Source organism: Dasypus novemcinctus, chromosome 6 (genome assembly GCF_030445035.2).
Source record: "Dasypus novemcinctus isolate mDasNov1 chromosome 6, mDasNov1.1.hap2, whole genome shotgun sequence".
NCBI classification, from domain to species: Eukaryota; Metazoa; Chordata; class Mammalia; order Cingulata; family Dasypodidae; genus Dasypus; species Dasypus novemcinctus.
In genome coordinates, this window is record NC_080678.1 from 130,364,635 (window position 1) to 130,386,896 (window position 22,262).

Genomic DNA, 22,262 nt, shown 5'->3' on the forward strand with positions numbered 1-22,262 from the left:
GTGCCAGCTTCCCACATACAAAGTCCCAGGTTCAATCCACATGCCCTCAAAAGGAAAAAAGAAGTTTTACCTATCTGAAGATGGAAAATGGTATCTTATTACTTTGATCTGTATTCTTCTGACTATAGTAAATGTGAGCATTTTTCACATAGTTATTAGTTTCCAAATAACTTTTTCTACCAAAAGTTTCCTGTTCATTGTTCTGATTTTCATACAAGGCTGCTAGTCTTTTTCTATTTGTTTTGTAGATTTTCTTCTCTTTTGTGAATACAAATCCTTTGTTTTAGTGTTACAGATTCTCATATCTTAACCGTTATATTGCAAATCCTGACTCCAATGCATGCTCATCAAATGGCCACCCTGACATAATTATTATAAATAAGTAGGTGATGCTTCAGGATCACCACTAGAGGGCGCACAAAAGAATAAGAGCCAGATTTAAAAACTGATTTAAAATTTCCTTTTCTTTACTTGCCTTTAACTATTGTTTTTCCTTTTTTTAAAGCATGTAGCCCACTTTAACCTGGCTCCTGTTGTAACAAAGGAATCTCAGCATAACAAAAGAAATGCTTAGAAAGACTGAAAAGACCTGCTCTTCTTCCCAAGGATTCCACCCTTGAAAAGATGCTTAAGCCCTCCTGTTCTATTTCGAACTGAATATAATTAGATATTTAGAAATGCAAACAACAGCTCTTACTAGAGAAAATCTTAGCATTATGGATTCAGAACACACCTAGGAGATTTTAGTATAGTCTTAAAAAGATACATATGGGTTTTATCCAAAGTGATACAAAACAACAATCTAATACTATAAAACGCATTCAATTTTGTTCAATTTTCATTATAAGTCCCTAAAAGAGTATTTTAATGAGATTATTTTAGATGTATGAACTCATGAATCATAGTAATAAAGCTGAAACCTAATAAGGCATTTTTTATTCAGGAAAGAAGGAGACAGTAATTTGATGTTGATAGATAAAAACTCCTAAGATTTTAATACTAAAAAGGGATTTTATTTCTATTTCTATAAAAAGATTGCTATTTTAAGCGATATTTAGCATATTATAAACTAGCATTTAAAAATTACCTATTTTTCAACCATTTTATTTGAAAACTGAATGGTCCTCAGAGTTAAATAGCCGAAATTCATTAATAAGAGCACTACTCTGCAAGTGGTTAGCTCTTATTTATTTGAATTACTTAAAACACTATAATAATTTTAATATCTTAAATGATCTAGGTATGGCAGACCAGAAGTTACACTGTTCTGAGAAAGAAATTAAGCAATAAACAAAAGACAAAACAAATGCGTAGGGGATATTCATTCTATAAAACAATGTCCTATCCTACAACTTAAACAATATTCAAGAATAGATGAAGTTAGGGGGGAAAAAAAAGGCATCTTAAAATTAGGAAGAGTATCCTGGTTTTAATCACGTGAGTAAAATACTGAACACACCATATTATATTAAGAAAATTATATTGGTATAATAATAATCCTTATAAATTCATCAAAACCTGGGAGAAATTCAATGAACAAGTTCGTCATCAAGTTTTTAAATAGCGAATGCCTGAAAATAATCTGTATGTTGAACAATATGGGGGATAAAAAATATATATAAGGGTCTAACCATTCAATTATGCAGCAAATTAAAAATACAGGCTCAAATATATTCTTTCATAAAATAAATTTTGTGAAAATGTTCAAAGTAAATAAAACTTACTAACATGTTTTAAAGGTACTACTATACAGGTAGTATGGTAATGGTAGAACCATAAATAATCTTTCCACCTTACCATTTGAGCACAACAGCTATTTTTCTAATTTTAATAATTGAAAAGTACTGAACACTTGTCAATTTTTTAATCTTGCCTTTTAAAACAAACTTGTGCCCTCTATCCCCAAACTAACAAACTCTATTCCCTACTCTGCCCTAATTAAATAAAGCAATAGTCCTAAATTTTATCTGGCTAGCACGAAGCCTTCTTAAATTTTTGAGGCAAATGCTATAGTCTTCAGTTTAGGAGGAAATAGTAAAAAATAAAGTTCATATAATGTCCATGTTGGAAATATCTGAAAACCAGGCATTATACAACAATCTTATTCTTCAAAACAGGCTGATTGTCTTGTATTGCTAGTAACCACTGTAGTATTACTGATTCTGTAAGTAAAACATCAAACCCAAGCAGTATGGGCATTTTACAGGTGGGGCCTTGTGCTCCGTGAGCAAAACCCTGATCATGAGGGACACTGCTCCAAGGGAAGGCAGGTGTCTAGGAATCAGTCTTCAGATACCCTGGAATAAGCCACTGAGATTCACTGGAAATGAATGGTCCTCCCAAATCCTTTGCATCTTTTATCATGAATCACACAGAGAAAAAGAATTCAAAGGCAATTTCTACATGGAGGGGAAAAGGTCAAGAGAAAAGGACTGGGCAAATATGCAAAAGAAACTTTACAGCCATTTACTGAACCAGAAACCTAAATACAGATGAGTTAGTTTAGGAATTTCAGGCAGAGAAGCGAGTTATGCTCTCTTAGAAGAATTTGCCAATTTGTAAACTGAGGCTAAAGAGGTTAAATGATTTGTCCAAAGTCACATGGCTACTGGCAGGACTTAGTATTTTTCATTTTATAATGAAAGGAAGGGAGGCAGGGATGGAGGGACCCACCGTTATATTTTCTAGATCAAGATGCTTGTTGTGTACAGTTTCACACAGTCTTCGAATCTTTTCTTTTATTTTGTTCATGTCTTTTTCATTCAGTAGTTTAGCTGATGAAGCATCTTGTTCCAGTTCCAAAAGTCGAATCATTAGATCTAAGCTGGCTCTGTCTAGATCCATGTTCAAACGATCTCTACTCAATATGTACATGAGGGCAGCTGTACAAAGGGACAGATTCTTGAACAGACCAAAAATAAAACACAACAAAAGTTCAAGTAAGTAGTTGGTGACAATTTCAGGAGATTTGTTCACTGTTAATATATTAATGGCAACAAATTACCTGAAACTTATATTGCTGAAAATGCTGGAAATCCTCAAAATGCTTTCTTTAGTGGTTCCCTCTCAAGTATTCCAAGGAAATATATTTATAAAGTAAATAAGTGAATAAAGCACTGTTGCTTAATTCTTTTCTATGATCCTTCCCTACACGAATGTCCCTAAGCTGATATTAGCAGAGTCACATGCTTCTTTAGCCATTTTGTGCTAAATGGAGAGTTAACATTTCTTTATTACTGGAATGTGTTTTAAAATATGCATTAGAAACTCAGCATCATGTTTTCTGAAAAATAAACACAACTGAATTTCCCTAAGTATATAAACTTAGGATGCTGAAAATAAAAATTTTGGGGTCATTTCTTCAAAATAAAGCAATAACGACTGGCTGAACCAAGTAAGCTTTTTAAACTATTAACATAATGTACTCTAAAAATCATTTAGATGAGGTAGTTATTAGCACAATTTATAATCAGTATTACAATCTAAGTATTGAAGGTGATAAATTCTTGCTAAACGAAACGCTTCTATGTTTTGAGATATCCCGATGTTGGAGATACTCTGTACTTTTATCTCAATGCATGAAAACATAATAAACAACCTGAAGATTTAAACTTTGACCCTGAAAGGTAGAGAAATTTCAAACTAAGTGATTGATTACATGCTTGCATAGCACATTTATTTTTGGCAATGATGCCATAGTACAGACCATGGGAGAGCCACTGCCTCCAAGAATACACATGAATGCCTTGGCCCTCTCTTAACTGCAGAGCAGAGCAAATCAACTAGCAGTTCTCGGGTCTTCCTCTTCATTAAGTATTCTTTTATCTGCTCCAATTTGGTACTGGAATTGTGACCCAGGGTTAAGTACACTGCTTTCAGTTTCAGAAAACCCAGTATCAGATTAATTCTGTGACACCTAATCTGTATTTAGGACATAATTTCCTTGAATAAAAATGCAATAAAACCATCTCAGAACACCACTATTGATATTGATTAGTAGTGATTATATTCTTTTAAATGTGATGATGTTTAAAAATGTAATTACCTGGACTTAAACCTGAATATTATATATGCTGTAGTTTTAAAAGAAAGCATCAAAGTCATAATAAAAGCGAAAAATTGATTCCTTTTCACAATGAGATATCCAAGATTTAATAAATATATTCATTATAAAGAATCACCCATATCCCCATTCAACCTTCAAGTACTGTACACACTGTAATATGACTGGAGGAAAAATAATGTGGAGGCACTGAAAATTGCAGAATTGAAAACAGACATTAAGCTCAAGCTTTCTAAAAAGAAAGATGAAAACAAAATTCAGTGGAAAAGAAAATTCATTTATGGGGAACATATGTTTAACTAGATAAATTTAAATCTACCTTATTCTATTCTAGTTCCAAAGACAGCAGTCTGAATAAGTGCTATCTGGATCTCTGTGGCTGCCTTGATTTTCTATCTTTAGTATGATTTGGGTTCTTACATAGCAATTGTTTCCCCACAAAGCTACATTCAGACAAAATGTGTTTTGTATTTTTTTTAAATTAAGGCATTATCTAAATATTATTTTTTTCATTACTATTAATGCCAAATAATAGATTATTCTCAGCACTTTCTGATTAAAGGAAATCAATTCTTAAGAGACTTAAAAGTCAAGTATGCTGTGATATGCCAGTTATGGTGACTGAATAAAGTTTAACAGAATAAACTGACAAGAAAAAAATAAAAACGACATGAGAAAATCATCTTAGGTGGCTGTTAAGCAAAAAATTCTGACATTAAGCTCCATACATTCAACAAAAGGAACTCAACCCATAATTAGGAAATATTTACATATGCAACCATATGAATATCCAACGAAGATACATGACAGCTCAACAGACTAGCATTTTAAAATAATACTTTTAAATCTCAAAAACTTAAAAATACCTGATGGTGCTGGGAATCATCCAAGGTTTTAAAGACCATTGCTACCATCCCGTGTGCTCTCAGATGCATTCGAAAACTGGGCATGGCACATTTAGTAGCCAAGCTAATAACACTAGAAGAAAACAAAATAAATTAGGGGAACTGAAAATAGCTAGTGCATTATTTTTTATTTGGTGCAATATCAAAAACAGAGGAGGGGGAGGGGGAGACGAAGTCTTACACAAATCATGGTATTTTTTTTAAAAAAGGTAAACTAAAGTTACTGATACCTAGTATGTGATTAAGTATACTATATTTAAAAACACCAATAAACCACAGGTTCCTCTCTTTAGCGCATTCCTCATACTATCACTACCATTGTAAGACCTGTAATAATGCTTATTATATTAAAATTATCAAACGTATATAAGAATAAAACATTAAACAAAGGATATTTAATAATTTTTAATTTATCACTCTCAATTTTCACTGTCAAAATATTACTCTGCATAACCAACAGAATTATTTTACTTGATTAAAGCATGAACTTTACAAAGTATATTAAGTCCATTTTTAGATTGATTCTAAAATTCTCAAATTCTAGATGGCAACTAAACAATACGAAAATTAGGGATAATTAGATTCTAGTTCCAAAGGGCAAGGCCCAGGGTATGATGGCAGGTGGATGGGCTGCTAACAAGTTCATCAAGGTTATTACTTAATTATACTATGTCTCCGTAACCAATGGTGTAAGCCCCGGGGCAGATACCACTGCCTTGTTTTAAAAAAGGAGATAAAAAATTTACAATGGAAATGAAAAACTCCTTACTTTACCAATTGTTCCTGAGTGAAACTAATATAAAACTACTGTCTTTAACACATTATTATTAAAAACCAAACAAAAGGCATTATAATAATTGATAAATTTGATTAAAATCAAGATATTCAGTCCATTATAGAATGCAAACAATAACCCAGATCAAAACGTGCTTAAGTAAGTCTATCTCCTAATAAAAATTTTGACCTGAAAAAAACCAAAAGATACGTTAGCATCACCATCTTCTAAGCATCTGGAAACTGAAGCCGATACTATGCTAAAGGGCTATGATCACCCATCTTTCCTCTACTCCGTGCAGAATCAAATCCTTTAAAGGCTATAAATACACCCATGATAGCAAAAACACAAATACTGGCTTAACATCACCCAGTTGGAAAATGTTAATGAGATACTGCGAGCATATAATTTCAAATGTAAAATAAGATCTTACCTAAGGCAACGTGTGTTTAGAGGCTGAGTGCTCTTTAAGCCACTTAACAAGTACTCAATGTCATCAGTGAACTCCTGATTTTCACCAAATTCCACCACATCATTGAAGTGCTTCACATGCTGAACAACAGTATACAACTGCCAAGAGAAAAAAGTCCACCTCTTTTGTAACTATGAATTAGGATATTTAAATCCATGGGCTCGCTCCATTTCATTTAAGTGTATATAAGAGTTCAGTAGATGGCAACAAAAAAATATTTTTAAAACACCAGTAGTGGTAGAACAAGATACATTTTTAGTTCCTGGTTCAAAACTGTGAATATCGGTGTACTGTAGTTTTTTTAAGACATTTAAAGGCTAAATGTTACATAAAATGTCTACACACGTGCAGTAAGACTGTATAGCTGCTTACTTCTTTGTCTTCTTTCCTGCATTTCAGTGCAGTAACTATATCTTGGTAGGGCTGAGTAGGTATTGTCACAGTTTTTATCACTTTGGGTGGTGGTGCAGGAGCCTTAAAAACTCCATCATCTTTTTGATTTGGTTCCTTTGAAGACAGCCTCACCTATTAAAAAGGCATTAAATTAGTTGTTCTAAATAGGTATATAAAAATAGTAACATCCTATCTATCTGGCAAATTTAGCTCCAAAAGAGTAAATAAAGCCAAAAAAAAAAGGGGGAGACCTCTAAAAGGTCATAGGGATTATTTCCAATTCCATGCACTACCAAGTAGGATATACATGTTTTACTTACAAAAGACCCACTTAGGAATTTGTTCTGGTCTTTTTTAACCTTGCATTGCAACACAATTTATTATTTGTCTCCAGGAACATTAGAATAAAGAACCACAGCTACATATATAAATAGTATTGGGAAGGAGAAAACGGTGAGACAAACTATAACAGAGAGACAAAAGAGTTTAAAGAGCACAGAAAACTAAGGTAATCCAGGGAGGAAACAAACATCCATAACAGGGATATGGTATCCACTCACATGGTACATAACCACTAACGTGCACAATGGTGATTTCGTGCTACCAAAGGGAGCGGAGACTGTTTTATTAATCAGTTTAAGAAAGCAGGGAATATTAAAGTATATTTTAGAAAGATCTCTACTCCCCCCAATTATTTTGTTATTATTTAAAAAAACCCGTTCCCACTTGGCAGGTCCAGATGAATGGCACTTTACCATTTATCAAGATATTACATGTGATCCTACCAGTCCTTCTGAAGAAAATAATTTGGTAAGGGTCTTTCTCAAATGTGTTTTAAAGTGAAACATATTACTGGAATGCAGGAAGAGGTCCTCCTCTGAAAAGTAAATTAAACCACTCAGGGCCACTTTTTGATCTATGCAGCATGTTAAAGAAACATGAAATAAAACTCTTTCTTTTACACACTAAATACTTAAATTCCTTAAAATGTGGCTCAGGAGTAAAACGAAATTTAAAAATTTTATGGCTTTCATTTACAAGGTAGTAGCACTAGAATTTCTGCTATTCTGTCCACAATTCTAACTATTCCAGTGGACTAAACAAGTTATTAAATTTCAGTGAAGTCCAAAATAAATGGTTAGAGACTTTTGAATTATTCTTTTTTAAGGTAGTTTTGCTTAGCTAATTTATAACTTATTAAATGAAGATGTACAATTCACTTACCGTGACACTCTGAGGTTTTACTACTGGTGGTCCAGGTAGTTCTTCCGAGTCTGGATGGTTCCAATGTCTGGCATTATATACAGCTTTAGTAGGAGACTAGAGAAATGAAGAAAAGATCAACTGTTTCCATCTTACTCTGCATCCTTAGAAGTGTTTCCTTTAATAAAGTAAACCACAGAGATAACTGAAACATACAAACATATCTTCTAGGCAGCATGCATTCCCAGCACAGGCCCATGCCTCTGGCAGACTTGCCATGTCACTAAGGTATGCAGCCACAACATTGGGATTTAGAGTGCTGTGCAAATATTAACAACTAAGAGAAGGTGGCACTTGAAAATAAACCTCCTGGCCAGGCTTGTACTAACTTAGTAATTAATATATTTAATTCAACATACTCTCTGGCAAAACTCTGTTCATAAATTCTGATGCTTGACCCATAATCTTCCAACAATGGGTTTCAGACAGCTTATGACAGCTACACTTTTCTACAATTTGTTTAACCAAAACTGTTGGGGTCAGATGTATGCCATCATTCTAACTTTTTCAAATGTTATAAAGGTAAATATGGTTCATATAGCACATACTACTAGATATAGCGGGGTCTAAAATAAAATAGCACCATACAATAAAATGCATGATTCTATAGAAAATGTATGAATATTCAAACCAAGGGAGATAAAGATGTAAACTGTTGCACATCATTTCAGGTTATTTTCTTGCCAAATCAATTTAGTATAACTGTATAAGAGATTGACTAAATAAAGACTGAAAGCAAAGAAAAATAATACCTCATGTACATTCATTACAAAAGTGATGTTAAATTCATCTTTTAAACTTCAAATAAATTGTTTGATCTGATTAGATTTGCTTTCTGTTAATAAGACTGGAATTTTCATGTTTTCTATATTATAAATGTTACACTAAGTAATATGTGTTATTTATATTTCATAAACTCTTATATTACATATAAGAGTACAAGTGAAAAAACGTATTTCAAGACTGGCCAAAATTTTATCAAAAAATTAACCATCTTCTCCTTACATATTATAGTGAAGCAACATAATTGGAGTTTACATCAAACTAAAATTCAGCTTTTCAAACAACTATTACATTTAACACAGCCATGTTGTGACGTCAAGGCAATGATTTAAGTGCCAAAATATAACTGGCTTACCAAAAGACAAAGTTTAAATTGATTCAGAGTAAATTTATTTTAAAAATCTTAATGCTAAAAGGAATCCTACCACGAAAGTTCCTTTAAGCAGAGTTTGTACTGTGTATACAAATCCATAGGTTCTTACATAACAGATTTCCATAAAGTAATGATGCACCAGCACTCTGAAGCAATTCATGCCGCACCCATGCGCCTTACTGCCACTTACTCAGATCAGGTCTCTTGAGGCACAACCACGTACAGTGGACTCAAAAGAAATTTGAAAACCTAGCTCTGTTCCTTATTGTTCCCCCCAAACATAAGCTATATAGCATGTACCTCTATTAGCTACAAAATCCTTAATCTGAGCAACCTCTAGAACCCAAAGCATAGTCACAAACTCAGAAGATAAATGTATTTTGGGAAGAACATTGCCTCAAAGTTCAAGCACCATACTTCTTTTCAAAAAGCACTGGATTTAGGTAATAAACAATCTTTGAGATAGCAATGCAGCTTAAGATTCTAAATTAAAATATACCTCCTTTTCCTTATGAGTGGTAACATACACAACAGTTAAGAAAGTAGACCCAGGAGCCATATAACCTGGGTTAAAATTCAGTGTGCTATTCAACCTTTTATGCATAAATTTTCTCATCTGTAAAATGGGCCAATTAATAATAATACCTATTACTAAGGATTGTTGCAAGAATAAATAAATGTAAAACACTAGAAGAGTGTTTGAAATGACGTCCTCTATATCGTAATAAAACTGGAATATAGGATCTGCCCACCACCTGGTATAACTGACATGAAAACACTGTTAACAAGTGTTATTTCAAAATGTAAACTGAGGCCACACTGTATTACTACTCTCAAAAGCCCCTGAAGCACATTATTCAGAATAAATGAGTAAGTTATATTAAAAGGTCACACTCAATGAATTCATCATTGACTGAAGAATACCATTTAGTACTGCCATTTATTTTTTATTTTTTTGTTTTACCATTTTAATGCTAATTAGTAAAATGGAAAACATTTTTTTCCGAGACAAAAAAAGAAAGACAAATCATAAAGGACTTCCAATGAGAGAGATAAAAAATGTTCATGCACTAAAATGAAGTGAAATATTTTACTTAGAGAAAAAACAACTAAAACTAAACTAGTGGTTTTACTCTAAAGTATCATATTGATTCCTATACCCAATCCCAACTAAACTAGAATAAACTCTAAGAAATATATATATATTTTTTTAATAGGACATGGACTCTAATTTCTTTATCTTCTAAGTCTCAAATAAAAGTGGATCCAGGAGGCAGGGGTAAGATGGTGGCAGTATAGGGAACCCCAAGAGTCAGCTTGTCCTCCAGCACAGTTAGTAATTAGCCAGAGCTATCTAAATCACCTGTCTGGGGGCCCAGGACACCAGAAGAGCATCCTGCAAGAACGGAAGGAGACAGCCCCTCTGCAGTGAAGAGTCATGAGTAACGCACCCCATGCCACGGAGGCTGGTGGTGCCCATCCCCTGCTGGCGGCACAAGATGACTCGGGAAGTATTCCCTGGGGGAGCTGGAAGCTCCATTTCCCAAACAGGGGGAAGGAAGAGACAGCTTGGCACCATCATCAGCTACTGATAAGTACACTCTGCCGGCTGAAGTGCAATCCCAAGTACAGCCAACGTCTGAACCTGTTCAAGCTGGAAAGAGGCTGGCAGCCTCCATTTTAACTCCACCCTGACAGAAGGGGAAATGGGGCTGACTGAAAGTGACAGTAGGCATTGATTCTCTCCACCCAGATCAGACTGCTGCCATAGCCTGGGATCCAGCCCTGCATACAGCTGGGAAGAAGTTGAGGTTACCTGCACCAGCATTTCTGAGCAAGATGGGAAATTTATAGTCCTCAATGCTTAAATTAAAAAAGAAGAGCTAAAGTCAATGATCAAACTAACAGCTGAAGGAACTAGAACAGCAGCAATCTAATCTCAAAGCAAGCAGAAGGAATGAAATAACAAAGATCAGAGCAGAAATAAATGAAATTGAGAACACAAAAACAATTAAAACAAAAAGTTGGTTCTTTGAGATCAACAAATTTGACAAATTTTTGATAAGCTTACAAAAAAAAAAGAAAAAATGCAAAAAAACTCAGAAATGAAAGTGGGTATATCATCAATGACCCCACAGAAATAAAACAGCTTGTAAGATGATACTATGAACTCTATGCCAACAAACTAGACAACAAAGATGAACTGGACAAATTCCTAGGAACAGATGAACAACCAACCTACACTGTCCCTAGAAGACACAGAAGGCCTCAACAAACCAATCACAAAGAAGCTGAAACAGACATCAAAAACCTCCCCAAAATGAAAAGCCGTTGGTTTTACAGGTGACTTCTACCAAGCATTCAAAGAAGATTTAACACAAATTTTACTCAAGACATTACACATCCCTGCCATAACCCCCCTGAAATGGACTGTGGGAGAGTATAAATTCCAATGTAAACTATAATCCATGCTGTGTAGCAGTGCTCCAAAATGTATTCATTAAATGCAATGAATGTGCCAACACTGATGAAAGAGGTTGTTGATGTGGGAGGAATGGGGGGGGAGTGGAGTGGGGTATATGGAAACCTCATATTTTTTAATGTAACATTTTGTGTCATCTATCTATCTTTGGAAAAAAAAAAAGACAAAAAAAATTACTCATCTTACTCAAAACTTTTCCAAAAAACTGAACAGGAGGGAATGCTACCCAACTCATTCTATGAAGCCAACATCATGCTAATACCAAAACTAGATATACATATAACAAAAAGAGAATTACATATATATTTCCCTAATGAATATATTAATAAATGCAAAAATCCTCAGCAAAATACTTGCTAATCAAATCCAACAACATGTTAAAAGAATTATTCATCATGATCAAGTGGGTTTTATCCAAGACATACCAGAGTGATTCAACACAAAAAAATCAATCAGTGTAATATATCACGTTAATAAATCGAAAAATAAAAATCAAATAATCATTTCAAATGATGCAGAAAAGGCAAATGACAAAATACAGCATCCTTTGTTGATAAAAACACTCCAAAAGATATGAACTGAAGAAAACATTCTCAACGTGATAAAGGGCATATATGAAAAATCCACAGCTAACATTGCACTCAGTGGTGAAGGACTGAAAGCTTTCCTGTTGGCCTCAGGAACAAGACAAGGATGCCCACTGTCATCACTGTTGTTCAATATAGTGCTCAGGATTCTACCTAGAGCAATCAGGAAAACAAAAGAAATAAGAGGCGGCCAAATAAAAAACGAAGAAGTATGACTCTTCGCTAGTCACAAATGATATGATACTATACATAGAAAGTCCTAAAAAATCTAGAACAAAGCTTACAGAGCTAATAAGTGAGCTCAGCAGAGTAGCAGAATACAAGATTAATATGCAAAAATCAGTAGTGTTTCCATACACTAGTAATGAGCAATCGGAGAAGAAAGTCAGGAAAAGAATTTCATTTACAACAGTGACTACAGAATCAAATATTTAGGAAGAGGAATAAACTTAACCAAAGAAGTACAGGACCTGTGTTCAGAAAACTACAATGCACTGCCAAAAGAAATCAAAGATTACCTAAATAAATGGAAGGACATTCCATGTTCATGGATTGGAAGACTAAATATTGTTAAGACGTCAATTCTACTCAAACTAATGTACAGATTCAGTGTAATCCTGATAAAAATTCTAATCACCTTTTTTTTACAGAAATGGAGAAGTCAATTATCAAATTTACTTTGAAGCATAAGGGGCCCTGAAGAGCCAGAAACATTTTAAAAAGGAAGAACAAAGTTGGGGACTCTCATTTCCAGACTCTAATGCATACTAACTAGCTATAGTGGTTAAGAACAGCATGGAACTTGCATAAAGATAGACATACAGACCAAAGGAACTGAATTGTTTGTTCAGAAACAGACCCTCTTTTCTATGGTCAAGTGATTTTTGATAAGGCTGTCAAACCCACCCAGGCAGGGCAGAACAATCTATTCAACAAATGGTGCTGGGAGAACTGGATATCCATATATGAAAGAATGAAAGAGAACTCTTCTCAGATCTTATACAAAAATTAACTCAAAATGGATCAAACGCCTCAATATAAACCTATTCAGAACCATAAAACTTCTAGAAGAAAATGAAGGGAAATTTTCAAGACCTGGCGGTAGATGGTGGTCTCTTAAACCTTATATCCAAAGAATAACCAACAAAAGAAAAAATGGACAAACAGGACTGCCTCAAACTTAAAACATTTGTGTGCTTCAAAGGACTTTTGTCAAGACGGTGAAAAGACTGCCTATTAATGGAAGAAAACATCTGGAAACCACATATCTGAGAAGGGTTTGATTTCCATACTACATAAGGAGATCATACAAGTCAATGATAAAGGGCAAGCAATCCAATTTAAAAATGGGCAAAAGACATAAATATTAGACATTTTTCTAAAGAGGAAATAAAAATGGCAAAAAAAAGCACAGGAAAAAATGTTCAATATCACTAGGTATTAGGGATATGCAAATCAAAACCACAATGAGATATCATATCACACCTCACAGAACAGCCATTATTAAAAAAAGAGGGGCACCAATGTAGCTCAGTGGTTGAGTGCCAGCTTCCCGCAGAGGAGGTCCAAGGGTCAATCCCTGGTCCCACTACCTCAAATACATAGATAAATAAATAAAATCTGCCTTTAAAAAAAAAAACACAAAAACCCAGAAACTACAAGTGCTAGAGAGGATGTGGAGAATAGGAACACTCCTTCACTGTTGGTGGGAATGAAGAATAGTGCAGCCTCTGTGGAAGACAGTTTGGCAGTTCCTCAGGAAGCTAAATATAGAACTGGTGTATGATCCGGCAATCCCTCTACTAGGAGTGCATCCAGAAGAACTGACACTGGGATGTGAACAGAGATTTGCACACTGACGTTCATAGCGGCATTACTCACACATTGCCGAAAGATGGAAACAACCCAAGTGTCAATGAATGAAAAAACAAAATAAGAAGAAATGAAATTGGGACACATATGACAACAAGGTTGAACCTTGAGGCCATTATGCTGAATGAAATTAAGCCAGACAAAGAATTTCTTTTGGACTAGGGAAAATGTTAAAAAAATTTACTAAGGCAATGATTGCACAACTCTGTGATAAAAGTCAAAGTCACAGAGTGCGTACTTTGGATGGATGATACAAGGCATGGGACTGTATAACACAACGAACCTCATGGTGGGTGATGGACTATGGTTAACAGGACAAACATGAGAGTGTTCTCTCATGAACTATAACAAATGTACAATACTAATACGTGTCAATAATAGGGGGTGTATGGAAAAAATATACCAAATGTTAAGTTATCGACCACAGTCAGCAGTTCTTACAGGTACTGGGGGCCGGGGATTGAACCCCATGACCTTGTATGTGGGAAGCCGGGGCTCAACCACCAAGCCACATGGGCATCCCTAGCAGTTTTCTTTCATAATCTGTAAGGAATGTCCCGTAACAATGCAAGGTGTTGGTGGAGGGGTGATGTATGCAAATTATGCGTGTTATGTTGTGTCCTCTATAAGCACACAATTTCTTAAATAAAAATTTTAAAAATAAAATAAAAGTGGATCCAATTTGAACTTTTCCTTGACTATTGTTTCAAAGCCTTAGAAGATTAATAATACTCAGGGTTGATTATATTGGGGGGGGACACACAGGAGGGGAATAAAGATACATTCCATTTACTAAAAGTAAAAAATAACATCTGGATGTGGCTCATACACATACATACAGACACACACGTCAAAGAGGGGTGGAGAGTCGGAGAGATGCAAAACACTGACACTGAGCTTCTTAAATCATTCAAAATGATATGAGAATGCCATATGCACCTAAGTGAATTATATGTGGAAACCACACAACACTATTGTTTTGCTCAGAGAAAAGTGAATGTGCACAGTACCGCAAAAATGCCAGGTAGCAATCAATGTCACATGGAAAATGAAAATCACCCTTACCATTTAGCAACCTAGCTAAGTTTTAACTGGGTCATTCTGAATGTACCATCATTGTCTTTAATCTTGTTAAGTTTATTCTGGTTTAAAAAGCAGATATTCCACATTAACCAGATACCTTAACTTTTCCGTGTAAAGGAATTCACAAATTGTTTACTCTGTAATCTAATCAGAAAAAATATTTAAAACAAAATAGGTAGAAAGCACTTACAAAGAATACCCTAACAATTCAAAAGATTTGGACCCCCTTTGGCATATACTCTAACAATTCAAAAGATCTGGACCCCCTTCGGCATATCTCAACTACTCTTTTCTATTCAATTCTCCAGAGTCATGGAAGACAAGAAGAATCTCCAGTGTAACACACCATTATAGCTCAGGGAAAGCTGTGTCACTGACAGAACTTAAGGGGCATTTAGCCATGACAGATATCCACGAGAGATAATCCAGCTGCTATGAACACAATGGTCAATCACTGATACTTTTTTCCGGATAAAAATTGATTGTTAGAATCATAACACCAAGACTGTGGTTAACAGATTTGCTTGTTGAATCACATCATAAACTTGACGAAAGAAGAGTTCCTTCCTGAAATGCTGAGAAGAAATAAGATTATTTGACCCCCATCATTGAGCTGGCTCCTAAATGGGAAAAATTTGAGTAACTTGTTTTTTAAGTCATATGATTAAAAAAAAAAAAAAAAGACCAAAATTATTTCAGACTTTTAAAGAAGTCTATGTACTAAAACGAGTACAAGAATAGTAAGCTGAATTAAATTCATGCAGCCTTACCCACACAAGGATATCATGAAAACAGAATCACATTTCACCATTAATTCAATCGCATGCTGTACAACCAAATGATTTCTCAAAAAGCAGAGTGCTCTTGATGCACACCTGTGTGTGTGTGTCATGTACGGTGCTTTAGTGGCATTTCAAAATGAAAAAACAAAAAACCCAATCTGAATCTGGTTTTTACAAATATTCTGAAGGAATTTTATAAAAGATGGGTGGTGGTAGCAGTTATGCAGAGGAAAAGTTTTTAAAAGATTAGGGCAGCTTTTAGCTCTTTCAAGCATAATCACATAATTTCAAATTGTCCTAAACTATTGGGAAAAAAAACACTTAAATGTATATAATTTGTTAAATAGAGCACTAAATTATTTAAGAGAAAACTACAGACATCCCTAAACTAAAAACAAACCATGTCTGTACAACTAAGAACTACATATTCAGCTGACATAATACGGAGCAGTGGGTAGAGAATCTAATCCACAGCTAAATGGGAGGACAGTTAGAAAACCTTCTCCAGGGAAACGGACTTGGCCCAGTGGTTAGGGTGTCCGTCTACCACATGGGAGGTCCGCGGTTCAAACCCCGGGCCTCCTTGACCCGTGTGGAGCTGGCCCATGCGCAGTGCTGATGCACGCAAGGAGTGCCCTGCCACGCAGGGGTGTCCCCCGCGTAGGGGAGCCCCACGCGCAAGGAGTGCCCCCCGTGGGGAGAGCCGCCCAGCGCGAAAGAAAGTGCAGCCTGCCCAGGAATGGTGCCGCCCACACTTCCCATGCCGCTGACGACAACAGAAGTGGACAAAGAAACAAGACGCAGCGAATGGACACAGAGAACAGACAACTGGGGGGGGGGGGATTAAATAAATAAATAAATCTTAAAAAAAAAAAAGAAAACCTTCTCTGTCTGATTCAATTAAGTGTTAGAGATACTGATACTTTTTAAAGAGACAGCTGCTGTTTTTATGAAGCAACTGCCAACTCTTTTCCACATGAAGAAACATGCAAACCACTACTCAGTTCTTTCTGTAGGTACAACTGCAAAAGTATAATTGGCATCCAGTTTTATGAAAACACACCATGTCACATCTGATATAAAAGCAGAATCTGAGCACAAACTCTAAGCTGAGCACAAACTCTAAGCTGTTCTGGTAACAAAGCATGAAATTCAATACTCAGCACATGGTGAAAACTAAAACAACTTAGCCTACCATTCGACAATTATAAAATAAAAGATACTATAATGAGTCAAGATTGAAAACATCAGCTACAGCTTTTGCAAGTAAAAACGTCATTAAATATATAGGGACCAGTTCTATTAGGAACATAATTACCAAAAATGAGAAGAAAATAGAAGCTGTAAATATCTGATACCTGTGGTTGAAGAATATCCATCCTCCCTGTCGTTTTCCTGTTAAGACCTTTTGGCCAGGACACATGCTCATCCTGGTTTCCAAACATCTCTTGCTGCATGCATGTGCATGCAACTAAGCTCTAGTCAATGCTGTGTGACCATAAGTGAGGTACACCTTGTGTGACTTCCTCTTTAATACTCCATAGATGACAGAGCAACAAGACAGAGGAAGCCTGGGTCTCTAACGCTGCAACATTTTGAAAACAGTCGAGATAAACAGGACTGGTAAGCCAGAGATAAGTAATATACCAAAAATTAATTTGGATTTCTTTTACAGCAGCAGACCCAAATCTTAACTAATACGCCACCTTTGGACCATCTTTAGCTGGGTATCAGGACCAACAATGGTAAGGAAGTGCTGAGTATAACTAATTCTTCCACAATTGGATTTGTGTATTTTGAAACTATTTACGTATAACACTAAAATGAAACCATTTAAAGGATATCAACATGAAAGAGAATGGAGGAAAAAATATAAACTGAAAACAACTTTAAATTATTAAAAACATATCCTCTGAGGAGGATCTTTATGAATTAAGACAAAATGACTTCTGGAATATATTACTAAATAAAAAAATCAAAATGCAAAAAAAACAGACATAGACGTTACCTTTTATAATAGAAGGGAAAATAAGAAAACATCTATTTTTAATTAAAAGAAACAAAGAAAGGATAAAGCAGTAAACAACAAAGCTGGTGACCTACAAGGGGTGGGTGTTGCAGTGGTACTGTTCTGGCGTGAAGCATCACCTAATCTTCTCTGGTATTGTCTTGACTTCTGAAAGCATGTTAATTTTCTACATATTTGAAAATATTTCCCTGAGAAGTAAAGGGGAGAACACTCTAAAACTACAAGCAAACCAAAACAAATAAACCCACTCAAATTTCAAATGAAAAGCAACCACACTGAAGGGAAGACAAAAAGACAGACCAAGAGGCAGACAGGCAGAACTATCCAAGTAATTTATGAACAATATTTGCCTTTATACATTTAGTGTTAGGCAGGGTAGTGCAGGGCCTGTGAGGGACTGCTAACAAATTCTGGATACTTTTAGTAGATTTATTTTTTCAGTGGTGTGGGCAAAGCAATTCTGTTACTATTTTGGATTTATTGCAGATTTAAATAAATGCATTTAAGTTACTGGGAGCCAGGGTCTCACTGAGGAAAAGACAGAAGGCAAGAAAAATATTTGTGGGCATGGACTGAAATTGGAGATATAAGAGTGAACGAGGGGGAAGCGGACTTGGCCAATGGATAGAGCATCCGCCTCCACATGGGAAGTCCACGGTTCAAACCCTGGGCCTCCTTGACCCCTATGGAGATGACTCATGCACAGTGCTGATGCATGCAAGGAGTGCCGTGCCACACAGGGGTGTCCCCCGCATAGGGGAGACCCACTAGCAAGGAGTGCGCCCCACAAGGAGAGCTGCCCAGTGCGAAAGAAAGTGCAGCCTGTCCAGGAATGGCGCCGCATACACGGAGAGCTGACACAACAAGATGACACAACAAAAAGAATCACAGATTCCCGGCGCCGCTGATAAGGATAGAAGCGGTCACAGAAGAACACACAGCGAATGGACACAGAGAGAAGACAACTGGGCGGGAAGGGATAAAAAAATAAAAAATAAATCTTTTAAAAAAAAGAGTGAACGAACTAGGGATGTCTGAAATAGATAAGTGCATATGTGCAAATCTATATGCATATGCAAATGCCTTTTTGTAGGTATGTGAGTGCATATCCACACAAATACATCTTCCTTATCTCTGTCCCCCCAAAGGACAAAGAGTCCATGAGCACACCTAGTGCCCAGATCTTGGTCTCTAGTACCATTCATTCCCCAATGAAGGGAACCAGGGCTCCTCAGAGAAATGGTCAATCCAGAGCTGGAGCCAAGCAGATATCAGAGAAACCTGGAACACTTGTGTTATGCCAGAAAGGAAGGAGGTACTCAGGGAATGATGAAGGTGTGTCACAGGGAGAAAAAAGCCAACTGGAAGAGGCTCCCACTAGCCAAATCTGGGATAAACTTAAAATAATCAAGGACAATAATGAATTTTTTTAAAAGATTTATTTTATTTCTCTCCCCTTCCCCCTCCCCCTCCCCGCCTCAGTTGCCTGTTCTCTGTGTCTATCTGCTGCGTGTTCTTCTTTGTCCGCTTCTGTTGTTGTCAGAGGCACAGGAATCTGTGTTTCTTTTGGTTGCACCATCTTCTTGTGTCAGCTCTCCGTGTGGGCGGCACAATTCCTGGGCAGGCCGAACTTTCTTTCACGCTAGGTGGCTTTCCTTACGGGGCGCGCTCCTTGCGCGCGGGGCTCCCCTATGCGGGGACAACCCTGTGTGGCATGGCACTCCTTGCACGCATCAGCACTGCACATGGGCCAGCTGCACATGGGTCAAGGAGGCCCGGGGTTTGAACCACGGACCTCCCATGTGGTAGACAGATGCCCTAACCACTGGGCTAAGTCCACTTCCCACAATAATGAATTATTGACCACTGGTGGCTGAGGGACACACACAAGAATTCATGCGTCAATACAGAGAAAAGAAAAATATGTGAATGAATAAATGGAAGAAAAGGAGGGTTCATAGTTACAACAGATGTTGAGGACTGAAATGGAGATAGTATGAGAATTGGAAAAGTACCATTTTGCAACCAATACGGTAAACACAGGATCAGGCAAGAATCACCATTGTACACTAAATATAAGGTGATATTCTGATGACAAACCAGGTAACTGAAGTGTCTTAAAGTGCCTCTCCAAGGGAGCAAACAATATTGAATAGATGGTGAAGAAGTGGACAACACTCTGAACGGATGGTGTGATCCCCCGAAAAGGACACTTTAGCACAGAAGGCATAATCTGAATCTAATCACGGGCACACATCAGACTCAACCAAAATGGGAAGTTTTTTTTTTGGCTGTTGTTGTTTAAGGAGATAAAGGGACTGTCAGTTTCATAAAAGACAGAAGGTGCAGAAATTTTCCTGGTTAAAGAAGACTGCAGAGGTATGACAGCTATAATACAATACCTCACCCTAGACTGAATCCTGTTCTAGAGGAGAGAAACATTACAAGGTATATTATTGGATCAAACGACAAGATTGTAAAAAATAAAAATTAAAAAAATAGCTGACTAGGGTAAAATACTGTATCAGTGTTAAATCTCCTGAAGTTCATAACAGTAATGTGGATACGTAATTAGGAAACACACACCATATTTAGGGGTAAAGGGCTATGGTATAGCTAACCTACGCTAAAATAGAAAAAATTTATGCATATGTGCATACAGATACATACAAACAACACATACAGAAAGAGAGAAAACGAGTGAAAAAAGAAATGTTAACAAGTGAAAAAAGAAATGTTAGTGTAAAAGACGTTTGTCCTTAGTACTATTTTTTATTTTAGAAACTATTCTGTAACTTTGACATTCTTTTATTTTCAAATAAAAAATCTAAATGCTCTCTCAGAAAACCTGGAAAACACAAAAAGTATAAATAATTTATCATTCTAGCACTTAATATTTTAATGTGCTTTCCACGAAGCATAAGCAAACAAAAATAAGAAATCAAAAACTAATAAAAAGAGGAATCTAATGTTAATACAGGCAATCCGAGAAACTGAAAAGGGATAAAGATATCCTTCATTTATATTTATGAAATTAAATACTATTAATTTAACACCCATCAACTCTCAGAGTTTAACAACAGTACCTCCTTGGTTGATGCAGAGAAATAATATTAAAACATAAGCCATACTTGGTCCTTCCTTAAAAGGGAGGCCACTGACAACCTTCTCTGCCTTGGCAACTAAGACATTCAAAGTTACAGCTGTGGTTATGTCCCTAACACAATTGTATTAGGGCAACAAGATTTGAATTTTGGCTTTATCTCCTTCTATTCCTTACTTTTACTTTAACACAATTTCCTCACATATTTTCAACCTTATTGATTTGAGAATGTTCTCAAATATTTTTTTGTATGAAGCAGCGTATAAATCATAACTGAACAATATAAACATTAATAGATATAATTGTATTTCAATTTAATATTGCTGAATTCCAAATCAAGTCAAAAGAAAGGCTAGACAGGAAGAAAACATACCCAAAGAAAAGGAAAGACGGATGCCTCTTTTGTTCTGTAGGTAATCATTATATTCTTAAGTTCCCATGTAGAAAATATATATTCTTGACTACAAGGGCATAGAACAGAGCGATTATAGTAAGACACTGATAGAGTAATGGGGGCCAGATTTATCCTTACACTCAAACTAAAGAACTAGACAAAATCCAAGAAACCATTTTCAGACAATGGACACCAGGCAGCACTGGACAGTGGTCCCCAAGAAAAGGAAACAAAGGAGCTGTTACCACTGCCAGAGTTTCTAGGCAGTGGCACAAGTAGGGAGAACCCAAGCAGGTTCTCTTAGCAGAGGAGGTGGAGCTGGGAATCCATGGTGGTCAAGGCTAGAGATCCTAGGGCACACTGCCAGAGAAGCACACTACACAAACAACTCTGGAAATCTAGAGAGCGTCCCCCCCCCAGTTTGCGGCTGAGCACTGATGAGTCAATGCGTTGGAAAACTGACTACCTGAGGTCAGGGGAAGGGTCTCCAGGAAGAGGTAGAGGCAACAATTCCCAGAACTCACACAGGGCTGAAAGGAGTTCAGATACCCACTAGGCAAAGCTGAAAACTTAGGAATTCAAGGGAATAAGGCAAATATTCTGAAAAGGGGAAAATGTGCCCTAGACTAAAGACCACTCTCCCACATAAAATTTACAAGCCTGGAAAGGATCAAACTATTTCTAAATAACTGTCTCAAATTAAGCTGAGATATTTCAAGATTCCCATACATGGGAATTTAAAGGTGAAAAAATTATGGTACCAGTCTCAAGAAATATTATATACATTTTGCATTAATCTGTGATCATCATTAGCATGAAATCATCAGAATGTCAAGAAAAGAAAAAGTCTAGCAAAGAGTTTCTGAATGTCTGAGGCCTACTCTAAATATATATACTCTAAAT

At 36.1% G+C, this 22,262-nt stretch overlaps 1 protein-coding gene across 5 annotated transcripts in view; it reads right to left on the minus strand.

Moving 5' to 3' along the window:
* Nucleotides 1-22,262, minus strand: part of WAPL (WAPL cohesin release factor) — an 82,523-nt gene that overhangs the window by 22,025 nt on the left and 38,236 nt on the right. For all 5 annotated transcript variants that reach the window (XM_004483221.4, XM_058299403.2, XM_012521476.4 and 2 more), the window contains exons 5-9: nucleotides 7,833-7,928; nucleotides 6,588-6,740; nucleotides 6,177-6,313; nucleotides 4,930-5,041; nucleotides 2,674-2,901 (exon numbers count right to left, since the gene is read on the minus strand). In XM_004483221.4, the coding sequence (XP_004483278.1) occupies nucleotides 2,674-2,901; nucleotides 4,930-5,041; nucleotides 6,177-6,313; nucleotides 6,588-6,740; nucleotides 7,833-7,928 (726 nt within the window). The remainder of the gene's footprint in view (nucleotides 1-2,673; nucleotides 2,902-4,929; nucleotides 5,042-6,176; nucleotides 6,314-6,587; nucleotides 6,741-7,832; nucleotides 7,929-22,262) is intronic.